This window comes from Astatotilapia calliptera, chromosome 11 (assembly GCF_900246225.1).
Source record: "Astatotilapia calliptera chromosome 11, fAstCal1.2, whole genome shotgun sequence".
Classification (NCBI taxonomy): Eukaryota; Metazoa; Chordata; class Actinopteri; order Cichliformes; family Cichlidae; genus Astatotilapia; species Astatotilapia calliptera.
In genome coordinates this window covers 28,339,084-28,358,741 of record NC_039312.1, presented here as the reverse complement: position 1 = coordinate 28,358,741, position 19,658 = coordinate 28,339,084, and the positions used below count along the sequence as shown (strand labels likewise).

General features: G+C 40.3%; 2 protein-coding genes across 2 annotated transcripts; both read right to left on the bottom strand.

Moving 5' to 3' along the window:
• Positions 1 to 8,561: 8,561 nt before the first annotated feature.
• On the bottom strand, positions 8,562 to 18,023 carry LOC113032369 (sorcin-like). The gene is made up of 9 exons (XM_026185269.1): positions 17,912 to 18,023; positions 17,697 to 17,751; positions 12,514 to 12,558; positions 12,280 to 12,349; positions 11,570 to 11,613; positions 11,259 to 11,406; positions 10,675 to 10,788; positions 10,320 to 10,378; positions 8,562 to 8,925 (listed from the first exon to the last, which is right to left on the bottom strand). The coding sequence occupies exons 2-9, from the start codon at positions 17,742 to 17,744 to the stop codon at positions 8,899 to 8,901; spliced, it is 555 nt and encodes a 184-aa protein (XP_026041054.1). The 5' UTR covers positions 17,745 to 17,751; positions 17,912 to 18,023; the 3' UTR covers positions 8,562 to 8,898.
• Positions 14,018 to 16,761, bottom strand: LOC113032368 (zinc finger BED domain-containing protein 1-like). Its single transcript, XM_026185268.1, has 3 exons — positions 15,364 to 16,761; positions 14,916 to 15,066; positions 14,018 to 14,810 (listed from the first exon to the last, which is right to left on the bottom strand). Exons 1-3 carry the CDS (start codon positions 16,632 to 16,634, stop codon positions 14,364 to 14,366), a joined length of 1,869 nt encoding a protein of 622 aa, XP_026041053.1. The 5' UTR covers positions 16,635 to 16,761; the 3' UTR covers positions 14,018 to 14,363.
• Positions 18,024 to 19,658: the final 1,635 nt, after the last annotated feature.

Below are 19,658 nucleotides of genomic sequence, written 5' to 3'. Positions count from 1 at the left end.
CTATTTCAACATTTTATAGTTGTTAAAAGCTGAATTCGTGTAAACTTAGTCATCTAATCAATTTCGGCATCAACGAGAACGACTGGGCTTTGTATCAAAAGATATTCTGATAAAGCTCTACCCCAAAAATTCTGTTACAGCTTTACAAAAATACGTATTTATATGTTCATACGTACTAATTATGATTGGCAGCGAAGGCAGCTTGATCATTGTCACTCTTGTGGTGGTAATCACCAGCATAGACTGTTTGCATTTTAACTTTAGCTTTTATCAGTTCAATTTTGTTTTATTTATAAAAAACAAAATTGAACTGATAAATTTAATTTATATTTAATGTGTATATATATATATATATATACAGTGGGGCAAAAAAGTATTTAGTCAGCCACCGATTGTGCAAGTTCCCCCACTTAAAATGATGACAGAGGTCAGTAATTTGCACCAGAGGTACACTTCAACTGTGAGAGACAGAATGTGAAAAAAAAAAATCCATGAATCCACATGGTAGGATTTTTAAAGAATTTATTCGTAAATCAGGGTGGAAAATAAGTATTTGGTCAATAACAAAAATACAACTCAATACTTTGTAACATAACCTTTGTTGGCAATAACAGAGGTCAAACATTTACTATAGGTCTTTACCAGGTTTGCACACACAGTAGCTGGTATTTTGGCCCATTCCTCCATACAGATCTTCTCGAGAGCAGTGATGTTTTGGGGCTGTCGCCGAGCAACACGGACTTTAAACTCCCGCCACAGATTTTCTATGGGGTTGAGGTCTGGAGACTGGCTAGGCCACTCCAGGACTTTCAAATGCTTCTTACGGAGCCACTCCTTTGTTGCCCGGGCGGTGTGTTTTGGATCATTGTCATGTTGGAAGACCCAGCCTCGTTTCATCTTCAAAGTTCTCACTGATGGAAGGAGGTCTTGGCTCAAAATCTCACGATACATGGCCCCATTCATTCTGTCCTTAACTCGGATCAGTCGTCCTGTCCCCTTGGCAGAAAAACAGCCCCATAGCATGATGTTTCCACCCCCATGCTTCACAGTAGGTATGGTGTTCTTGGGATGCAACTCAGTATTCTTCTTCCTCCAAACACGACGAGTTGAGTTTATACCAAAAAGTTCTACTTTGGTTTCATCTGACCACATGACATTCTCCCAATCCTCTGCTGTATCATCCATGTGCTCTCTGGCAAACTTCAGACGGGCCTGGACATGCACTGGCTTCAGCAGCGGAACACGTCTGGCACTGCGGGATTTGATTCCCTGCCGTTGTAGTGTGTTATTGATGGTGACCTTTGTTACTTTGGTCCCAGCTCTCTGCAGGTCATTCACCAGGTCCCCCCGTGTGGTTCTGGGATCTTTGCTCACCGTTCTCATGATCATTTTGACCCCACGGGATGAGATCTAGCGTGGAGCCCCAGATCGAGGGAGATTATCAGTGGTCTTGTATGTCTTCCATTTTCTGATGATTGCTCCCACAGTTGATTTTTTCACACCAAGCTGCTTGCCTATTGTAGATTCACTCTTCCCAGTCTGGTGCAGGTCTACAATACTTTTCCTGGTGTCCTTCGAAAGCTCTTTGGTCTTGGCCATGGCAGAGTTTGGAGTCTGACTGTTTGAGGCTGTGGACAGGTGTCTTTTATACAGATATTGAGTTCAAACAGGTGCCATCCATACAGGTAACGAGTGGGGGACAGAAAAGCTTCTTACAGAAGACGTTACAGGTCTGTGAGAGCCAGAGATTTTCCTTGTTTGAGGTGACCAAATACTTATTTTCCACCCTAATTTACGAATAAATTCTTTACAAATCCTACCATGTGAATTCATGGATTTTTTTTTCACATTCTGTCTCTCACAGTTGAAGTGTATCTCTGGTGCAAATTACTGACCTCTGTCATCATTTTAAGTGGGGGAACTTGCACAATCGGTGGCTGACTAAATACTTTTTTGCCCCACTGTATATATATATACAGAGGATCGCAAGTTCGATTCCTGCCTGGGGCGTCTGTATCCAGTAAGGGTCCTAAGGCTAGACCCCCTATGCTAAGCAAGCCTACCGCAGACATGAGCGAGACAGATAAATATGAAGGCATGCCGGCTCGGACGTCGCCCGGATCAACAAGGTCCGCGTCAGGTGTTGAGGAACCAGGGCACCCTGACGAAAAGTGGGCTACTGGAACAAGAAGGCATCGGTGGGCAAGAGACGAAAACAGGGCGTTGTTGGAATGCTACTACGCAAGTAACCCCGGCGGAAGGGGCTACATGAATAGGATGAGGGACCTATGGATTCTTCGATACCCAACATCCACAATGACGGCGAAACAACTAGTAGCTCAATGTTCCAACATTCAAAAGAAGGGACTGCTCTCACAGCTAGAGATTGACGAGGTACAACACAAATGCTACGGCAAGAAGGAGTCAGGACACCAGGTCAGGGGGGAGATATCATCACCCCCACCCGAGATTGGGTACACAGCCCCAAGTGCGATAGGAGAAGGATCGTTGAGTGCGAAAGGAACTGACCTGAAAAATAGGATCATGGCCAAGCTTGAAACCTTGATCCCCCGTAGCCGGTTACCAAGATTACGTGAAGTACGTACGTGAAGAAGGTCTGCTAGATAATGTTAATGCAGCACTACGGGCAATACCTACAACCACGATTACCGACACTAACAAGCTGATCTACAATACGGCAGCAGTGATCAGTGAGATGCTTGGCTACAAGTTGAACAGCCACACGGTGCAGTACCCCCCATGGAGAAGGAGGCTAGAGGGCAAGATCAAAGTAGCACGGAGGGAGGTTAGCCAACTAACGGAGTTGCAGAAAGGTGCGACAAATGAGGTGCCTAAGAAATACAGCAAGTTGTCCATACCTGAGGCCTTGGAAACTGCCAAGCAAAGACTCACAGCCTTGGCCAGCCGCTTGAGGAGGTACACCAGAGAGATAGAAGGCAGGAGAATAAACCAGCTGTTCTCCACAGAACCAGCAAAGGTGTACTCTCAGTGGCAAGGGAACAATAAGAGAACAGCACCACCAAGGCTGGAGATGGAGCAATACTGGAAGAGCATATGGGAGAAGGACGCAACCCATAACGGCAATGCTCAGTGGCTAGGGGATCTGAGGGCAGACCACAGCGACCTCCCTGAACAGGATCCAGTAACCATCACAGTGGCAGATATCCAAGAAAGGGTCTCCAGTATGAAGAGTTGGACAGCACCAGGGCCCGACATGGTTCACGCCTACTGGCTGAAGAAGCTGACTGCACTCCACGAGCGTCTGGCAGCACAAATGAACCAGATGCTAGTTAACGAGAGACACCCGGAATGGCTAACCGAAGGCCGGACGGTCCTGATCCCCAAGGACCCCAAGAAGGGACCGGTCCCCTCCAACTACCGACCAATAACCTGCCTCAGTACTACATGGAAGCTCCTGTCAGGCATCATATCGGCTAAGATGAACAGGCACATGGGTCAATACATGAGCGGGACACAGAAAGGAATTGGCAAGAATATCAGAGGCGCAAAACACCAGCTACTGGTAGACAGAACAATCAGCTGAGACTGCAAGACCAGACTGACCAACCTGTGCACTGCCTGGATTGATTACAAGAAGGCCTATGACTCAATGCCCCACAGCTGGATACTGGAATGCCTAGAATTGTACAAGATCAATGGGACCCTAAGAGCCTTCATCAGGAACTCAATGGGGATGTGGCGTACAACACTAGAGGCCAACTCCAAGCCCATAGCACAAGTCACCATCAAGTGCGGGATCTACCAAGGAGATGCTCTGTCCCCACTGCTGTTCTGCATAGGCCTGAACCCCCTCAGTGAGATCATTAACAAGACTGGCTATGGATACCGACTACGGAACGGAGCAGTTGTCAGCCACCTCCTGTACATGGATGACATCAAGCTGTATGCCAAGAGTGAACGAGACATCGATTCACTGATCCACACTACCAGGCTATACAGCAATGACATTGGAATGTCGTTCGGACTGGAGAAGTGTAGTCGGATGGTAACAAAGAGAGGGAAGGTAGTCAGAACTGAGGGGATTGAACTACCAGAAGGCAACATTGCAGACATAGAGGACAGTTACAAGTACCTGGGGATCCCGCAGGCAAATGGGAACCATGAAGAGGCCGCTAGAAAAGCTGCAACCACCAAGTACCTGCAGAGGGTCAGGCAAGTCCTGAGGAGTCAGCTGAATGGTAAGAACAAGATCCGGGCCATCAACACGTACGCCCTGCCCGTGATCAGGTACCCTGCTGGGGTAATAGGCTGGCCAAAGGAGGAGATAGAAGCCACTGACATAAAGACAAGAAAGCTCCTTACCATGCATGGAGGGTTTCACCCCAAGTCCAGCACCCTGAGGCTGTACGCTAAGCGGAAGGAAGGGGGCCGGGGACTGGTGAGTGTCAGCACCACAGTCCAGGATGAGACAACGAACATCCAAGAATACATTGGGAAGATGGCCCCAACTGACAGAGTGCTCAGTGAATACCTCAGGCAGCAGAAACCCAAGAAAGAGGAGGGAGACGAGGAACCATCATGGAAGGACAGGCCCCTGCACGGTATGTACCACCGGCAGATAGAGGAGGTGGCTGATATCCAGAAATCCTACCAGTGGCTGGACAAAGCTGGACTGAAAGACAGCACAGAGGCACTAATCATGGCAGCACAAGAACAAGTTCTGAGCACAAGATCCATAGAGGCTGGGGTCTATCACACCAGGCAAGACCTCAGGTGTAGGCTGTGTAAAGATGCCCCAGAGACAATCCAGCACATAACAGCAGGGTGCAAGATGCTAGCAGGCAAGGCATACATGGAACGCCATAACCAAGTGGCCGGCATAGTGTACAGGAACATCTGTGCCGAGTATAACCTGGAAGTCCCGAGGTCAAAATGGGAGATGCCCCCAAGGGTGGTGGAGAATGACCGAGCTAAGATCCTGTGGGACTTCCAGATACAGACAGACAAAATGGTGGTGGCTAACCAACCGGACATAGTGGTGGTAGACAAACAGAAGAAGACGGCCGTAGTGATTGATGTAGCGGTTCCGAATGACAGCAATATCAGGAAGAAGGAACACGAGAAGCTGGAGAAATACCAAGGGCTCAGAGAAGAGCTCGAGAGGATGTGGAGGGTGAAGGTAACGGTGGTCCCCGTGGTAATCGGAGCACTAGGTGCGGTGACTCCCAAGCTAGGCGAGTGGCTCCAGCAGATCCCGGGAACAACATCGGAGATCTCTGTCCAGAAGAGCGCAGTCCTGGGAACAGCTAAGGTACTGCGCAGGACCCTCAAGCTCCCAGGCCTCTGGTAGAGGACCCGAGCTTGAAGGATAAACCGCCCGCAGGGGCGTGCTGGGTGTAAAAGTATATATATATATATATATACACACACACACACATATGTGTGGGCAGATTATGATACAGCTGACAGTTTTGGAGATAGTAATTGTCATTAATGAGAACGATTTATGTGTAAAGAATAAAAATTTAAAACAAGTGCTTATAAACTGTTAACACACGACCTATTGAACCTGCCAGATTGTTTCATGTTGTAACCTTTTAAACTTACAGAGTTCTGCAAGAAAGTGAAACTGAAATCGCGACCGCATTTGCCAGTTCCTGTCATCTCACCACAAAGACATGTTCTGCAAGAACAGAATATGCTGAAGAAGTCACGTACTGCTTGAAAAAGATACTGTATAACCAGTCAAGTGTTTGCCTTATATGGGATTATTTTGAAGCTTCTGGAAACGTATGTGACCCCCTCTGCTTATTCTTTATTCTTAATTCTTTAATGTTACAAAAATGAGGAATTGTATCCTGGTTGCTTTGACATTTCACCTTCTGGTGGTCACAGTAGTAGAGATTAACGGTGATGTTACTTCTTACTTTTTTTATTTCTGTTTTGTATAATCTGAATTATATGTCACATAGAAACCATATTTATTTGTGTAAGACTGCCAGTGTAACATGTAAAATGCTTTTTTTTAAAGACTGACAGAAAACTTCTGATGGAACAAAAAAAAGTAATACTTTTGCAAGCTGCATGAGTAGAAAGTATTCACAGTTTTACTTTTACAAACTTCACTGTGTTTAGATTTCATTCAAAACAATTCCCTTCAGTGTGCATTCAGTGTCCCTTAAGGATGTTGTAAATCCACGATTTTAAAAATTAAGAGTAGCATCATCTGTTGAGGTGCGTTTGGCAGTAGGGATAATGGTGACATCTGACCTTGGATAACAATGCAAATGTCTAAATACTTTTAGAAGTTACTGTTTACATTTGAGAAGTCTTCATACTATGATTTTGTAAGTATGAAGAAAGTACCAGATCTGGACACCTGCCATTTTATCAGCGATGTTCCACAAAAGCTTTGTGGTACATCCTGACCCCTAATCTTTCAGTTTACTTTACTGGAATAACAACAAATAAATGTAAACCTAACCCACACTATTGTTGCAGTGCTGTTGTTATTGTATTTTACTGGATGTATAAAAAATGTATTATTATTAAAACATTCATTCAAATCTTTTATTATTTGTAGAGAAAATATTGCTATTTTTCTTGTTATGCAGTCAGTATCTGACTATTTTCAGTACACATTTGGAGATATAATTTCATTTCCAAAGGGATGTTCCAGAGTGAAAAAAGCTTACAAACACTTTGCTGTTTATGTGGGTACAAAGAATTTATTTGGCCAAGGAGAAGACAAGGACATATTTCACCACATATGTATATGTATTATTTGAGCTGAAACTATATGAGAAGTACAGTAATCAGTTGATACTGAAACACATAAATGTTAAGATATTGTAAAAATTCTTTGTGAATGCATGTCATCATATTCTAAATTATTAACTAATACGAATTACAACCAACCAACTACCTGATCATGTTTGGCTGGCTGATTTTGGATTTTTAGTTGACATAACGCGCTGAACACGAGCCTTCAGGGGCTAAATGCTGTGGTAAGCCAACTGTATTCACACATCAAACTGCTACTTTTCCAAAGACAGCTCTCACAAACGCAGCCCAATACCACACATTTCCCATCACTGCAGGAAATAATGACCAGTTTTCCACAAACCAATATCAGTACACAAATGAGGAGGTATGTAGCAGACATCTCTTCTCTGGCTGAGGAGATCATGTTTTTTTCCTCTCCTTTGTCCGTGGACCCTGATGACACCGAGCATCGCAGTCGGAATACTCGTTGTTTATCCTGGTTGTTGGTTTAAAATTGAAAACACATCCATTTTTGTTTTTGATATCTGACTCAAAATAAAATAACATATTGTAGTTTTTTGAGGACTTTTGATGGTCAATTAAAAAACTAATAAACGAGTGATGTACGGATTTATATGGGCCATAATGTTTTGTACTTTTGAATAAGTTGACTCTTAATGTTATTTTCCTGTTCACGTGTTTTGAATTCAGATGTTTATTTTTTCTTCATTTTATGTGTTCTTCAAATACATGATTTTGGTGAAAACGTTTAATAATAAATCGATCATAATAAAAATTTGTGTTTGAAAAAAGGAAAAAAAATATTGTAAAATCTTTCATTTGCATTTAATGTTAATGGTTCAAAATATTTCAGGCTGAATGGTTGGCCCCCACACATCTCACCTTCCCAATCTGGCCCTCTTTGCAAAAAGTTTGGACACCCCTGGTGTAGAAATACAGAAATAGCAGTTACATTTATGCTACAAATGGAAATATGAAGAAAAACAAAAAAGCTAATGAAACAAATAAGACATGGTAACAGGCTTGCTGTCAAATTATTATAACGTATTTCTAACAGTTTCTTCTAATCATTACAGATAAGCCCATTGACGGTAAATACTGTGCTTTCGATTCTCTCACAAATGAGGAAGAACATAAAAAACGAAAATGATCTGGATAACAAGTTGACACCATCACGTCAAGCTGACATAATTAAACACATCGAAGTCATGAAAGCTGAGGAAAACTGTGGAAAATATAAACTCCTGAAGATTACATGAAGTCTTCATTGGAAATAAAACAATGAGCAAGATTCTGTTTTGATTGTGTCAAATTGAAGCGCTTCCATGCAGTTCTTATTTGTCTCATAAACGTGGACCCAACACAGACTGTTACTTACTATGTGGTCCTTTGCTCTTTCCCCCAATGCCATATAGTTCACTACTGTAGACTAAAAGCTAAAATGTTATTTAAGGGGGGGGTTAAATAGCCTATACTCTGGGACTACTTTGTGGTTTTGTGCATAAGTTTAAGCAGACATGTTGCAATCATTTGTTTTTCTAGATACATATTTACAGTCACTAAAACTAGTTTACATATAAATGTTAAATGTTCAAATGAAATAAATCCCAATAAAATAACTCACAAGCTAATAATATAACAAACAGTGTAATTAACCTGACGCTTCACTGAATTTATAAGCACCTTTTTGTCCTTTAATTGCATGTCTTGCATGCATTTAAAGGACAGAAAAGATAGCTTTAAAAGGACAGAAACTTAAACCAAAGGTAACAGAAGTAAATAGAAGCAAAGTATAAGTAAATTCATATATTTCTTTATTAATTCCATTAAAGTTCACATGCCACTGACCAGCCTGCGGGTTTACATCGTTACTAGTGGTAAGAGCCCATGCATATGTAAGAGTGACACTAATAAGCTCCAGTATACAGGCACTCAAATGACACTAGCACACACCGAGGTTACTTGTTCTTAAGTTTAACACTATGCATTACTTTACAAAAGGTTTTTGGTAAAATGGAATGTTTCAGTGACATTTTGTACAATAATGTGTGTAAAAATACATATGAAGAAATGCCATTAATATAAGATTTTAAAAGGTGGTGGGTGTCCCTCTGTTTCGTGCTGTCCTCTTCAAATGCTCATGGTGACCTGGATAAACTACGGAGACAAAGATAATATGTTACTCTACAACTCTTACACAGTTCTCCAGCAATTCTTTTCTTTACTACATCACATTTTTATTAGGATGTGTAATAACTTTAATAATGTATCCAATTGTTTCAGTTTTCCAGGCAACTGTTTCTATTTGGTTAAGGCATGTTTGCAGCTTCCTGCTGCCACTGTAAGAAACAAGAAATCAATCAATTCATATTTGGTGTTAGTATCTTGCCCAAGGATATTTGGCATGCAGACTAGGGGAAGCCAGGAAATGAACCACCAACCCTCCGATCAGTAGATGACCTGCTCTACCACCTGAGCTACAGCTACCCCGTAGTCTTTGTAGTCTTTAGGAGATTTTTTTTTCTGTAGCAAATAAAACACTGTTGCTTACAGGTTTTCTTTATAACCTTAAAATGTGCCAAGATGTCTATATATTTCTAAAACATACTAAATATAAAGACAATCAGCATCACAAATCTGTAGAAAGGATGCCAAGACATCTCAGAAACAGGCACTGACATCCTGTTTTGGAACCAGATTATGCAGAACAGTTCTGTGGGATCGACACACGGTACTGAGGTCCCACGTCCAGCCCAGCCCCTCGAACCAAACTAGGAGCTAAACCCATCTGTAGTGAAGAAATAGCTGATATGTTGCTAAAACAACACAGCAAGAAGTTATTAATAATTTCCATTCAAGAAGGAAAGGCTGAGTGTATAACAGGTGTCAACAACAGTACAGTCAGGATTGTGGCAAGAGGGAATTCACATGGAATACTATTTCCAAGCACAGGGTGGCAGTGTTCATTTCCAACATACTTTAGTCTCACTTGTTCAACTTTAATGCAACTTCCAACTCGAGTGTTTCGGCTGGCAAACTAAAGTTCTGTGATGTCATCAAAACACAGTTTTACATTGTTTGAAAAAAATAGTTATCAGATTTTTGTAATTATTTCAAGTGTTTTTAAGTAATCTGTCTGAATAAAAGCTGTATTATGGTTAAAAAAAAAAAAGCATATTTAGGTTTAATGAACATATTTACTATATAATGAACATCTTATTCCTTAAACAGTGACCAAAGCCTTTATCTGAAATTAGTCTCGAGTCTCGGAGTCTTCATTTCTAATTCTCTTTGTATAATTGGGTACAACAGTTCATGAGTCTTGTTTCCAACCCAGGAGCTCTGTTTTTGTAAGAGGGCTTGTTTTTTGTCTGCCTTTCAAACTAACAGCATCACATCTGTTAATACAAACTCTACACAAATTTCAAATTAAATACCTTCCAGCATTTGGTGACAAAATTATAAACTGTGTTTATTTTGACACAAGAAAACACGGCATTAAAACAAACTCTTCAGACAAAGAAGAAACACGTCAGCTGTAAAAAACTTACATCGTCATACTGAAATGAGGCGTTGCCAGTTTGGGTTGTGTCCCTCCTTCGAAATTGATCTGAAAAACAAAGACACATTAAAAAAAAAGCCACATGAGTTTTATTACACAATTTATTTCTTTTGCTTTTCTGTCATTGTGGGTATTCTTTTCTTTTATTGTTTTAACAAAGCTGTATGACTATCTATAAAAACCTCATGAAAGAACATAATTTTATGTTGTCCTCTTAATCCTGTTTACAACTTAAATACACGTTAAAAAAAAGGATCAAGCAATATTCAAGGAGCCTAAGAAAGGTCCTCTGTCAAGAATATTTACTGCTATGTCCAGTTTAATGCATTTCTTGACCGACTCACCGGTGAGGGCGCGGAGCCTCACAGCGCAGCTCACAAACTCATCAAAGGGGATTCTGCCGTTCAGACTGTAGCGCTTCATGATGCAGTTCATAGCCTGAGGGCTCAGACTGTAACCTGAATGAACACACATACATTATCTAATGGTCATAGCACTTGGCTAACATCTACTTTATTGCCACTCTAAAACCCAAGGCAGTCTGTGCATGTATAGTCCATATACACAGAAATATGCGGGACAAAGTTCAAAGTCCTTTTCCCTTAGAGACCTTCTAGGCAGTCTCTACTGTCCAGAGAAGGGTCAGTATGAACTTTTGGAGAATTTTGCACTAAAATATTTTAACTTTAGATAACATCCTTTCTATTTGATGTATAAGGTTTAGAAAAACTTTGACATGTATTTTTACATCGAACAAGGATGCTGGATTCTATCCCTCATCACAGCTAAACTGACTTGTACATATACAGCACCTCTTTGGGATTGGTAAGAAAAGTGGGAATAACTCAAGCAAGCAAAACATGCTGCAATGCTCCAGTGGACACCTGACTGTTGTCAAAGTCATAACTTAATTTTAATTTTCTCTTACCCATGGAGTTGATGGCCTGCTGCAACTCACGGCCCTCTATTGTCCCACTCTGGTCCCGGTCAAAGGATGCGAAGGTCCCCCTCCAGCCATTCAGAGCCTGCCACAGGTCCTTGAACTCATTAAAGCCCATAGTGCAGGACAGATCCCTCTGAGATAGCAGAGTCAGTCAAGGACCCTTAATACATCACCCAAGTTATGGTTTCCTTTCCTTCCTATAGCGCACTGTGTCACATAGTGTTTTTCCATTAGCAACTGTCATCATATCAGTTAATCCACTAAACATGTCTTTTGGATGATTAGCTGAAGGATACGTCCAACATATTGATCATCAGTCTGCATGTCTCAAGGCTAAAGGCTGTGGAAAGAAACAAAGCTCATAAAGATACAACTGATAACTATGTTTGGATTCATCTGGGCAAATGTACAAATAACATTAACTGTGTAATAAGGAGATCACCGTTATTAACAGGTATGACAGACCGATACAAACACTGATTTTAATCTGTATACAAGGTGGTTTAAAGATTGAACAAAAACAAACACTAACTGCTCTCATATGTAACCACAGTTGTGAAGTCACGCAGAAAGAAATGTGAACGAACGTTGACTAACTACAACAAACCACGTTCTCTTAACCCAACACCTGTCCCCCCATGTTTCCTGTCTGCATCAACTGTCACATACAAAAAGACTTCAAAAGCAGAACTATTATGGGCTGTTCTGTGTTTTTAAAGCTATCTCATTGAATTCATTAACAGTGCAAAACAGTTCTCGAGGTCTCGAGGCACTGAATACAATACCAGTGAAACTGGTTAGCACTTAAACTGCTGCTTGCCAACAAGAGAGTTCCCCTTAATGCTAAATGATTTTTAGAGCAAAGGTTTTTATAACTATGACCAAAAGTCACACCACAGTACTATTTAACAAGAGGTACAGATATAATTTAGATATAAAATGAAATGACCAAAATCAGTATTGTGTTTGAGGTGCTTTTTAAATTCTAAACAGCCTTTGCTCTTACGTTGGTATGAGCCAGAGATGCCAGATTGCGTGAGGCAGCGCTGCAGCTCATCTGCTGAGATCTGTCCATCCTGTCGGGGTTTATGAAAACACGGCAAAGTGGGATACACAACACGGTTAAGTAACTATCAGCTACTTTACAAAGGTTTAAAGAAGCATGAATGGTCATTACATCAACAGTTCATCAGGTCCAAAATCAGTGAAGTGATTTGAGACTTTGACTTTTGTCTCTTACCTGACCAGCAACAGCTGAAAAATAACCATAGAGAGGATCTTGTTGCTGAAAGTTAGAACGAAAGAAATCAAAATCAGCGAGATTTAGCTGATTCTTCATATTATTCTGTATTTGTAGATATACTTGAGTTCCATAGAACTCAATGTCCTGCTATGAAAATAACAAACTATACTTTATACAAACTTTATTATAAAAAAATCTCAATATAAATAAACATATTATTTTTGAATTTCTTAAATGCTTTTAAATGAAAACCTTTAAATGAAAATAGATGATTTAGATATTTCACAAAAACAACAGGATCTTGAAGGATATCAATATAATATACTAATAATAGTATACTATACTCGTGTATAATAATACACATATAATAGACATTATCTGTCTGTTCATGGGGGCTTTTTTACCACCCAACTCCTCCTAAACACTTATTTATTTTAAGTTATTAGTTACGGAACCAAATATGACACTTTTTAGCCTTTAGCATTTAGGTTATATATAAAGGGCTTTATCAATTAGTATGACATCATCATGTTGCCTAACAATGGACTAAAATGTTTTTAGCAAAGGAATTTTAGCATAAAGGCAGGTGTGGCTCAGGTGAAGTGGATGGTCTAACGATCGGAAGGTTGTAGGATTGTTCCTGGCTCCTCTAGTCCATGTGTTGAAAAATCTTGGGGTAATACCCCGAAATGCCCTCAATCCATTGTAGTGTGACTGTGTTAGATAAAAGCGCAATATGAATGTGTGTCTGTCAACCAACAGTTCAATCATCTAATTACTTCAGCTGTAAAAGTGACACACACTAACAATAGTTAGGTTATGTAGGTTACCAACCTCCAGTTTCAGTCATTTTAAATCAGCAGGCAAAATCAATCATGACTGGGTGAAAAACTTTCTATCAGGTCTCCTGAGAGAAACTAAAATGTAACCACAGGATTTATAAACCAAAACCCATCTTGCTGATCATTTCACAATCCTGTTTGCCACTTAAAAGGCTTGAAATGATTCAGTGTATTTTCTAATTTGCGTGGCTGCTTTCTGAGGCCTCATTGAAGAAGATGTGCCATCCTTCTCCAACACCATTATTTCTGTCATTAATGGACACTGTAATTTAAATAACAGATATATAGATAAATAAAAGCTGCACAACACATCTGGATACAATCATTACAAGAGACTGTCAAATGTTTGAAGTCCAAATTTGTTATATAATTAGTATAATTATTAGCATAAATCTAACTGCTTTAGACTAGGGCTGGGAATCGTCACTGATTTCTAGAATCGATTCGATTCCGATTCACAAGGTCCCGAATCGATTCGATCCACGATTCGATTCAATTCGATTCGATTCGATTTTGAATCAGTCCGAAATATTATTATATGAACCATAATATATATAAAATTATGATAATTCACCTTGTATATGTACTGTCAAAAGAACCCTCTAAGCCTTGTGAATGAATTACATAAATTTCAAAATTAAGAACAGATACTAAAGCAGTTAAATAATGTAATTTTTAATTAACATTAGTATATATATTTTTTCATACATACATTTCAAGTGGATCAGGGATCCAGTGCAAATAGAACACATCTTTTGTAAACATCAGTAAAACCTCAGAGAAATAGTTTTGCTGTTAGTGTCTCACACAGCTTTTCTGAAATCCACTATTGTGTTTTGGAGACACACAGTATAACACAGCATGTACAAGTGAACTGACAGAAACTGACCGATCAGAAAATGAAAAACTGCCTTTTAAAATACTTCAAAAAATGAAAACATATTGAACAGTATTGTAAAACCTCTGTGAAACTAATGCAATTTAGCCTTATTTATAACTACCCTCTCACTTCTTTGAGACTGTAAGGTTTTTCTGCAAGAAGAGAAGCTGGTCTACATGTTGTGGAGTCAGGCAGCTCCTTTGTGCGGTAACAATGTCACCAGCAGTTGAAAACACTCGTTCAGAAGGAACACTGGTCCCAGGTATGGAAAGATACTGCTTTGCTTGTAGAGCCAAGAGAGGATACTCCCTTTCATGGTCCCTCCACCAGATCAAAGGATCCTCAGAAAGTGCAACAGGCTCAACGCCCCTGTATCGATTCACTTCTTCCTTTGCCTTCTGAGTTGGTGTTTTCTGTGGTGCTGTGGTTTTTGTTGAGTAGGCTGGCCCAAGGAGAAAAATTAATGCAGAGTCCTTTGACCTCTTAATTGGAGGGGCATAATCCACTTCATCAACACCACCAAGAGAGATGTCAGGGACAGTTTCCTCAGATGTGTCACCATCAGACTGTCGCTGTAGAAAAATGAAAACTTAATTAATAAAGAAATTACTATTTATATTCTAACTCGAGTAGTGCAAAAAAACCAATAATTTTTTGTTTTTGTTTCTGTAACTCACAATAGCTGTGTCCACGTTCTCCAAACCTGCTGCTTCCAACACCAACTGAGAGAATGTGTTGTTACAGGTCTCTTTGGACAAGAATGGCAGGGCCTTAAAGCGAGGATCTAATGCTGATGCAATGTAGAGCTTGTCCTTTAGGGCCACATATCTTGAAAAGAGATTTTGCACATTTAACTCAGTTTATTATGTTGGATATACATGTGCATGGTTACATACACTCATGCAAGATCAGAAACATTAATATACGACTTTGTTTCCATAATTTATATATAAACATCTATAGATAGATAGATATAAAATCAAAAGGCCTATTACTAGACAAGAGGGCTTAACTAACATTTTTATAATATATAGATTTTTTCACTATAATAAGAATTTTCATGTAATACATGCATCCATACAGTTACACTCATTCATGGCATATACACACAATTCATAAACATACCTTGACTTCAAGTTGTCGTATACAGCAGTCTTGAGGTCTTTAATCAGTGAGGAGTCATGAGAGACACTGATCATCTTCTCCAGCAGCTGTGCATGCAGAGGTGCAATGATGGAAAGGGTCGGGGACTTTTCTTCAGACATAACCAGTGTGGCTGCTTTCAGCGGCTTCAGAGCTTTCACTATATCTTCTCCATCAGTTATGTCAGCCTCTGTAAGACTACAGAGATTACTGTCATTTCTCCTCACTTCAGGTGAGAGTAGAGCTGCAGAGATTGCTGGTTGTTGCTCTAGGAAGCGTTCCAGCATCTCCAATGTGCTGTTCCATCTGGTCACCCCATCATTCACCAGCTTATGGGCAGGTAGATTCAGTATCTTTTGCTTCTCTTTAAGCTTGCGACTTGCAACAGTGCTGCGATGAAAAAAGGATGCTATGCGTCTCACTCGGCCAAGCAGCTGAGCAACAGCTGGAACTTTCAGTCCTGCTTGTGAAGCTAAATTGAGTGTGTGGGCAAAACAACCAATGTGCAACCAGCCCGTTATTTCTACAGCTCGCACCATATTTGCAGCATTGTCAGTTACGATGACTGGATTTTTGTTTGTAAGCTCCCATTCTTCGATTGCTTTGAACATAATTTCAGATAAATTAGCTGCTGTGTGGCTTGCTTCGGTGGTTCTTGTCTGTAAGACATGAGACACGAGTCTCCACTCCTGGTCGATATGGTGTGAGGTGATAGTCAGGTAGTTATCTGTTGCTCTGGATGTCCAGCTGTCACAGGTTATAGCGACTCTCTCTGCTGACTTGAGTGAGGCTGTAACATCGTGTTTCACTTTTTCATACATGTTTGGGATTACCACTTCACTCAAATGTTTGCGTGATGGTAAAACATAGCGTGGTTCTAGCGTATTAATGAGGTTTTGGAAGCCATCATTTTCAACAACGCTGTACGGACGTATATCTTTACATATGAAAGTTGCCACAGACTGGGTTATTTTTTGGGCACGTGGAGAAGTGGATTCAAACTTCACTGCAAATGCCTTTTCGAGTGAGCGTTGCTTGGTGTCGGCCGTTTTTGCTAGCAGGATATCTGGATGATGCCTCGTTAAATGATTTCTGAGATTTGTGGTATTTCCACAGTGCTTTACCTCCATTTTGCACATCTTACATACGGCTTTGCTTTTGTCCGGCTCTTCACTGTCTTCACAGTTCTTAAATCCAAAGTGTTGCCAGACATCTGCCTTTAGGCTCGGTGGCACATTCCCGGGAGTAGCCATGATGGTTCATGCGTCCAGGTCACTTAACTCTCGCGTGACTTCCTCATGTTAACCGCTTGCAAATTTCATACGCGGCAAACTACATATGTATAAAAAAAAATCGATTTCCGGATTTAATGAATCGATATCGTTTTATTCCAGTTAGAATCGATTTTAATCGATGAATCGATTTTTTAAACCCACCCCTACTTTAGACTACACTGTGAACAAACTGCTATCTGCTCTGATGAGGTGTGGCAGCTTCAGATGTGCTATGGTTAGGATTTTAGAAACAATTAGGTTAGAAATATGATCCACTATGAGCTTATTAAATCCTACTTGATGCTACTTAAAGTAAAATGTGATAATATAAGAATCATGGGTATTTGTGTGATTAAAATTGTTCCCTCACAACAAGAAGATCCTGAGTTTGACTCCACCACCTGGTGAGGGGCTTTCTGTGTGGGGTTTACATGTTCTCCCCGTGTTTGCATGGTTTCTTTCCGACTTCCTCCCCACAACCCAAAGACATCCAGTTAGTGGGGTTAAGTCAAATGGTTAATATAAATTTGCTAATAGGTGTGAATGTGAGTGCGAATGCCCTGCATCAGGCTGCCGACCTGTCCGGGTAGTAGCCCGCCTCTCGCCTTTGGTACCTGGGATAGGCCCCAGCCCCCCGCGACCCTCATAAGGATAAGCGGAAGAGAATAGATGGCTGTGTGTTTGCAACACAAATGCCTACATCATCTTATACTCTGAGTACCTTTTAAGTAAAAACACCACTTTTGCTCGATTGCGGAATGCATCCTTTATACAGTCATTAGTTAGTACGAATCTAAAACACACAAATACTGCTCGAGTTTCATTTTAAAGCCGAAAAATTCTTTAAGATACTTTGAAACCAAATATATTGTCAAAATGTTTGCATGTTATTTCAAATGGAAACCTGTATGTAACGGATCTAAACGCGGAATTTCTGTCAGACCGTCCAACTTCCGGACTGGTTGGAAAAGACGCCCATCCCGGGACGAAGGTCGGCTGATGGCTGTAAAACCGTTTCATCACAATTTAACGGTTTCTTACCATTCCTGGAAATCCACCGGGGCCAGCGCCGTATCCGGGAAAAGCCATCTTATTCCTGTTACAAAACGAAATAAACATAAGAATAGTAACGACTCAGAGCAAAACAAATCTAGCGACTGAGGGCGTGTCTGGTGATGTACGCAGGAAAACACCGAGAAGTGAGGTTATAAAGTGCCGTGAAGTACAATGACGCACAGATCTAAATGTGAACTTACCTGATATAAAAAGTACGACCTCAGAGAAGAAACAGACAACTGTGAAGCCTCAGAGGGGCAATGTCCACTTTCCTCAGTGCGAGCCACCACATTAAGTTCTGATTGGAAGGGAGAGGACATGTGACCTCTAATTGACCAATATGATCAAGAGGGCTGGCTGTAAAAGTGAAACCACTCTGCAGTAAATTAATGGATTAAAAATGTACATCATAAATATCAGTCAATACTTCAGTTTTAAAGTGGTTAACCACCACAGTCGAATTATTTCTAATCATAATTTTTACGGTAAAAGCCTTTAGTGACATTTTACTATCTATGAGCTGCTGTACAAAGCTTTTACGTACATACGTGTGATAACAAGATCATATTGCACATTTTATAATGCAAAGTGTCGTGATCTTTGTATTATTTCTGGTTATGTTGTTATTATTCTCTTTCTTCTTTTGTCTGTTTTTGAATATTGATTGCTGGGTTTTCGTTGTTATTCACACTTCCTGTTTTGCCAGTGGTTTTCTCTATGTGACTGACTCCTATGTTCGTCTCTGTCTGCAACTCTTTGTATGTGTTAGTTTCATTCTGGACCCTCATTCAGTTCACATATTGTTTCATTTTAAAGCTTAAATCGTCATGTGGTTTTTTGTGTTATTATTAATCCCATGTTTTGTTCCCACCCTCCCTAAGGGTTTTCTCGTTTCTCTTTTTTTGTCTCCTCTGGTCTCGTGCTCATGACCCAGAATCAATCATTGAGGTCTGTTCACCAAAATCTCGATTACTTAAATGCATCTCGAGGACAGAGGAGCAGGAAGAGATATTAAACGGGAAAAATGGGAATGAGAGAAATTAAGTTTAGTTTATCCCCCTGCCCTCCTAGTGTGTTTGCTTTCTTTGTTTTCTGGATTTATCTTTTAGCTTAGTTGACATGATTTGTTTTTGTCTGTTTGTTTTGCAGTACTTTGTTCATGAGATTGAAGTGTTTGCATCAGTAAGTATCCTCAAGACCAAAAAATGAATCAGGAGAAATGTATTGATAGAAAAAGTTGTCAGTGGTTTATAAAGTATAAAGCTACCATGATAATGCCCTGGAGATTTTAAATTCCACTTTAAATTGCTTAAGACATACAGAATGGTTTGTTTGTTTTTTTTACTTATAGTTTTTCTGTGATAAATCCTTATAATCTTTCCTTATGTTGGCCCTTCCTTAAAGATAACCACTTAAGTAAAAATAAATTCTCAGATGTTACTATTTAAAAAATGACTGGATTTGCCAAAAAGAAATAATTTTATTGCTGAAAGCTAGGTACAAAACTAAGAAGTTGATTTTATTTATTTATTTATTTATTTATGTTTTGTGATTAAAATACAGGACAGATCCTTTAATGTAAGACATTACATCAGAGGCAGAAACAAACAGCCCAATCAGCTTCTTCTCTCAAGTGGCTCATACAGTCATTTCCTCTGCTTCCACCTCCAGTCCAGAGAAAACCCAATCAGAGGCTCCATCGTTTGTTTAGGAGACAGAAAGGCAATCTGTTTCACCGCTTTAACCACACGCGTCAGTGGACGGTGCTGAAGTTGGCGCTGGGATGTACAGACTTAGTCATGAATGCTGGAATTGGTCACCCAGACCTTCTCTGTGTCTTCATCCTCAGCACTCAGGGAGCCTTGTTTCTGTCATGGTGAGCCACCGAGAAGAAGAGGAGGAGGGTGAAGAAACAGGAGAACTTCCAGCTGTATGTTGCTATAATAC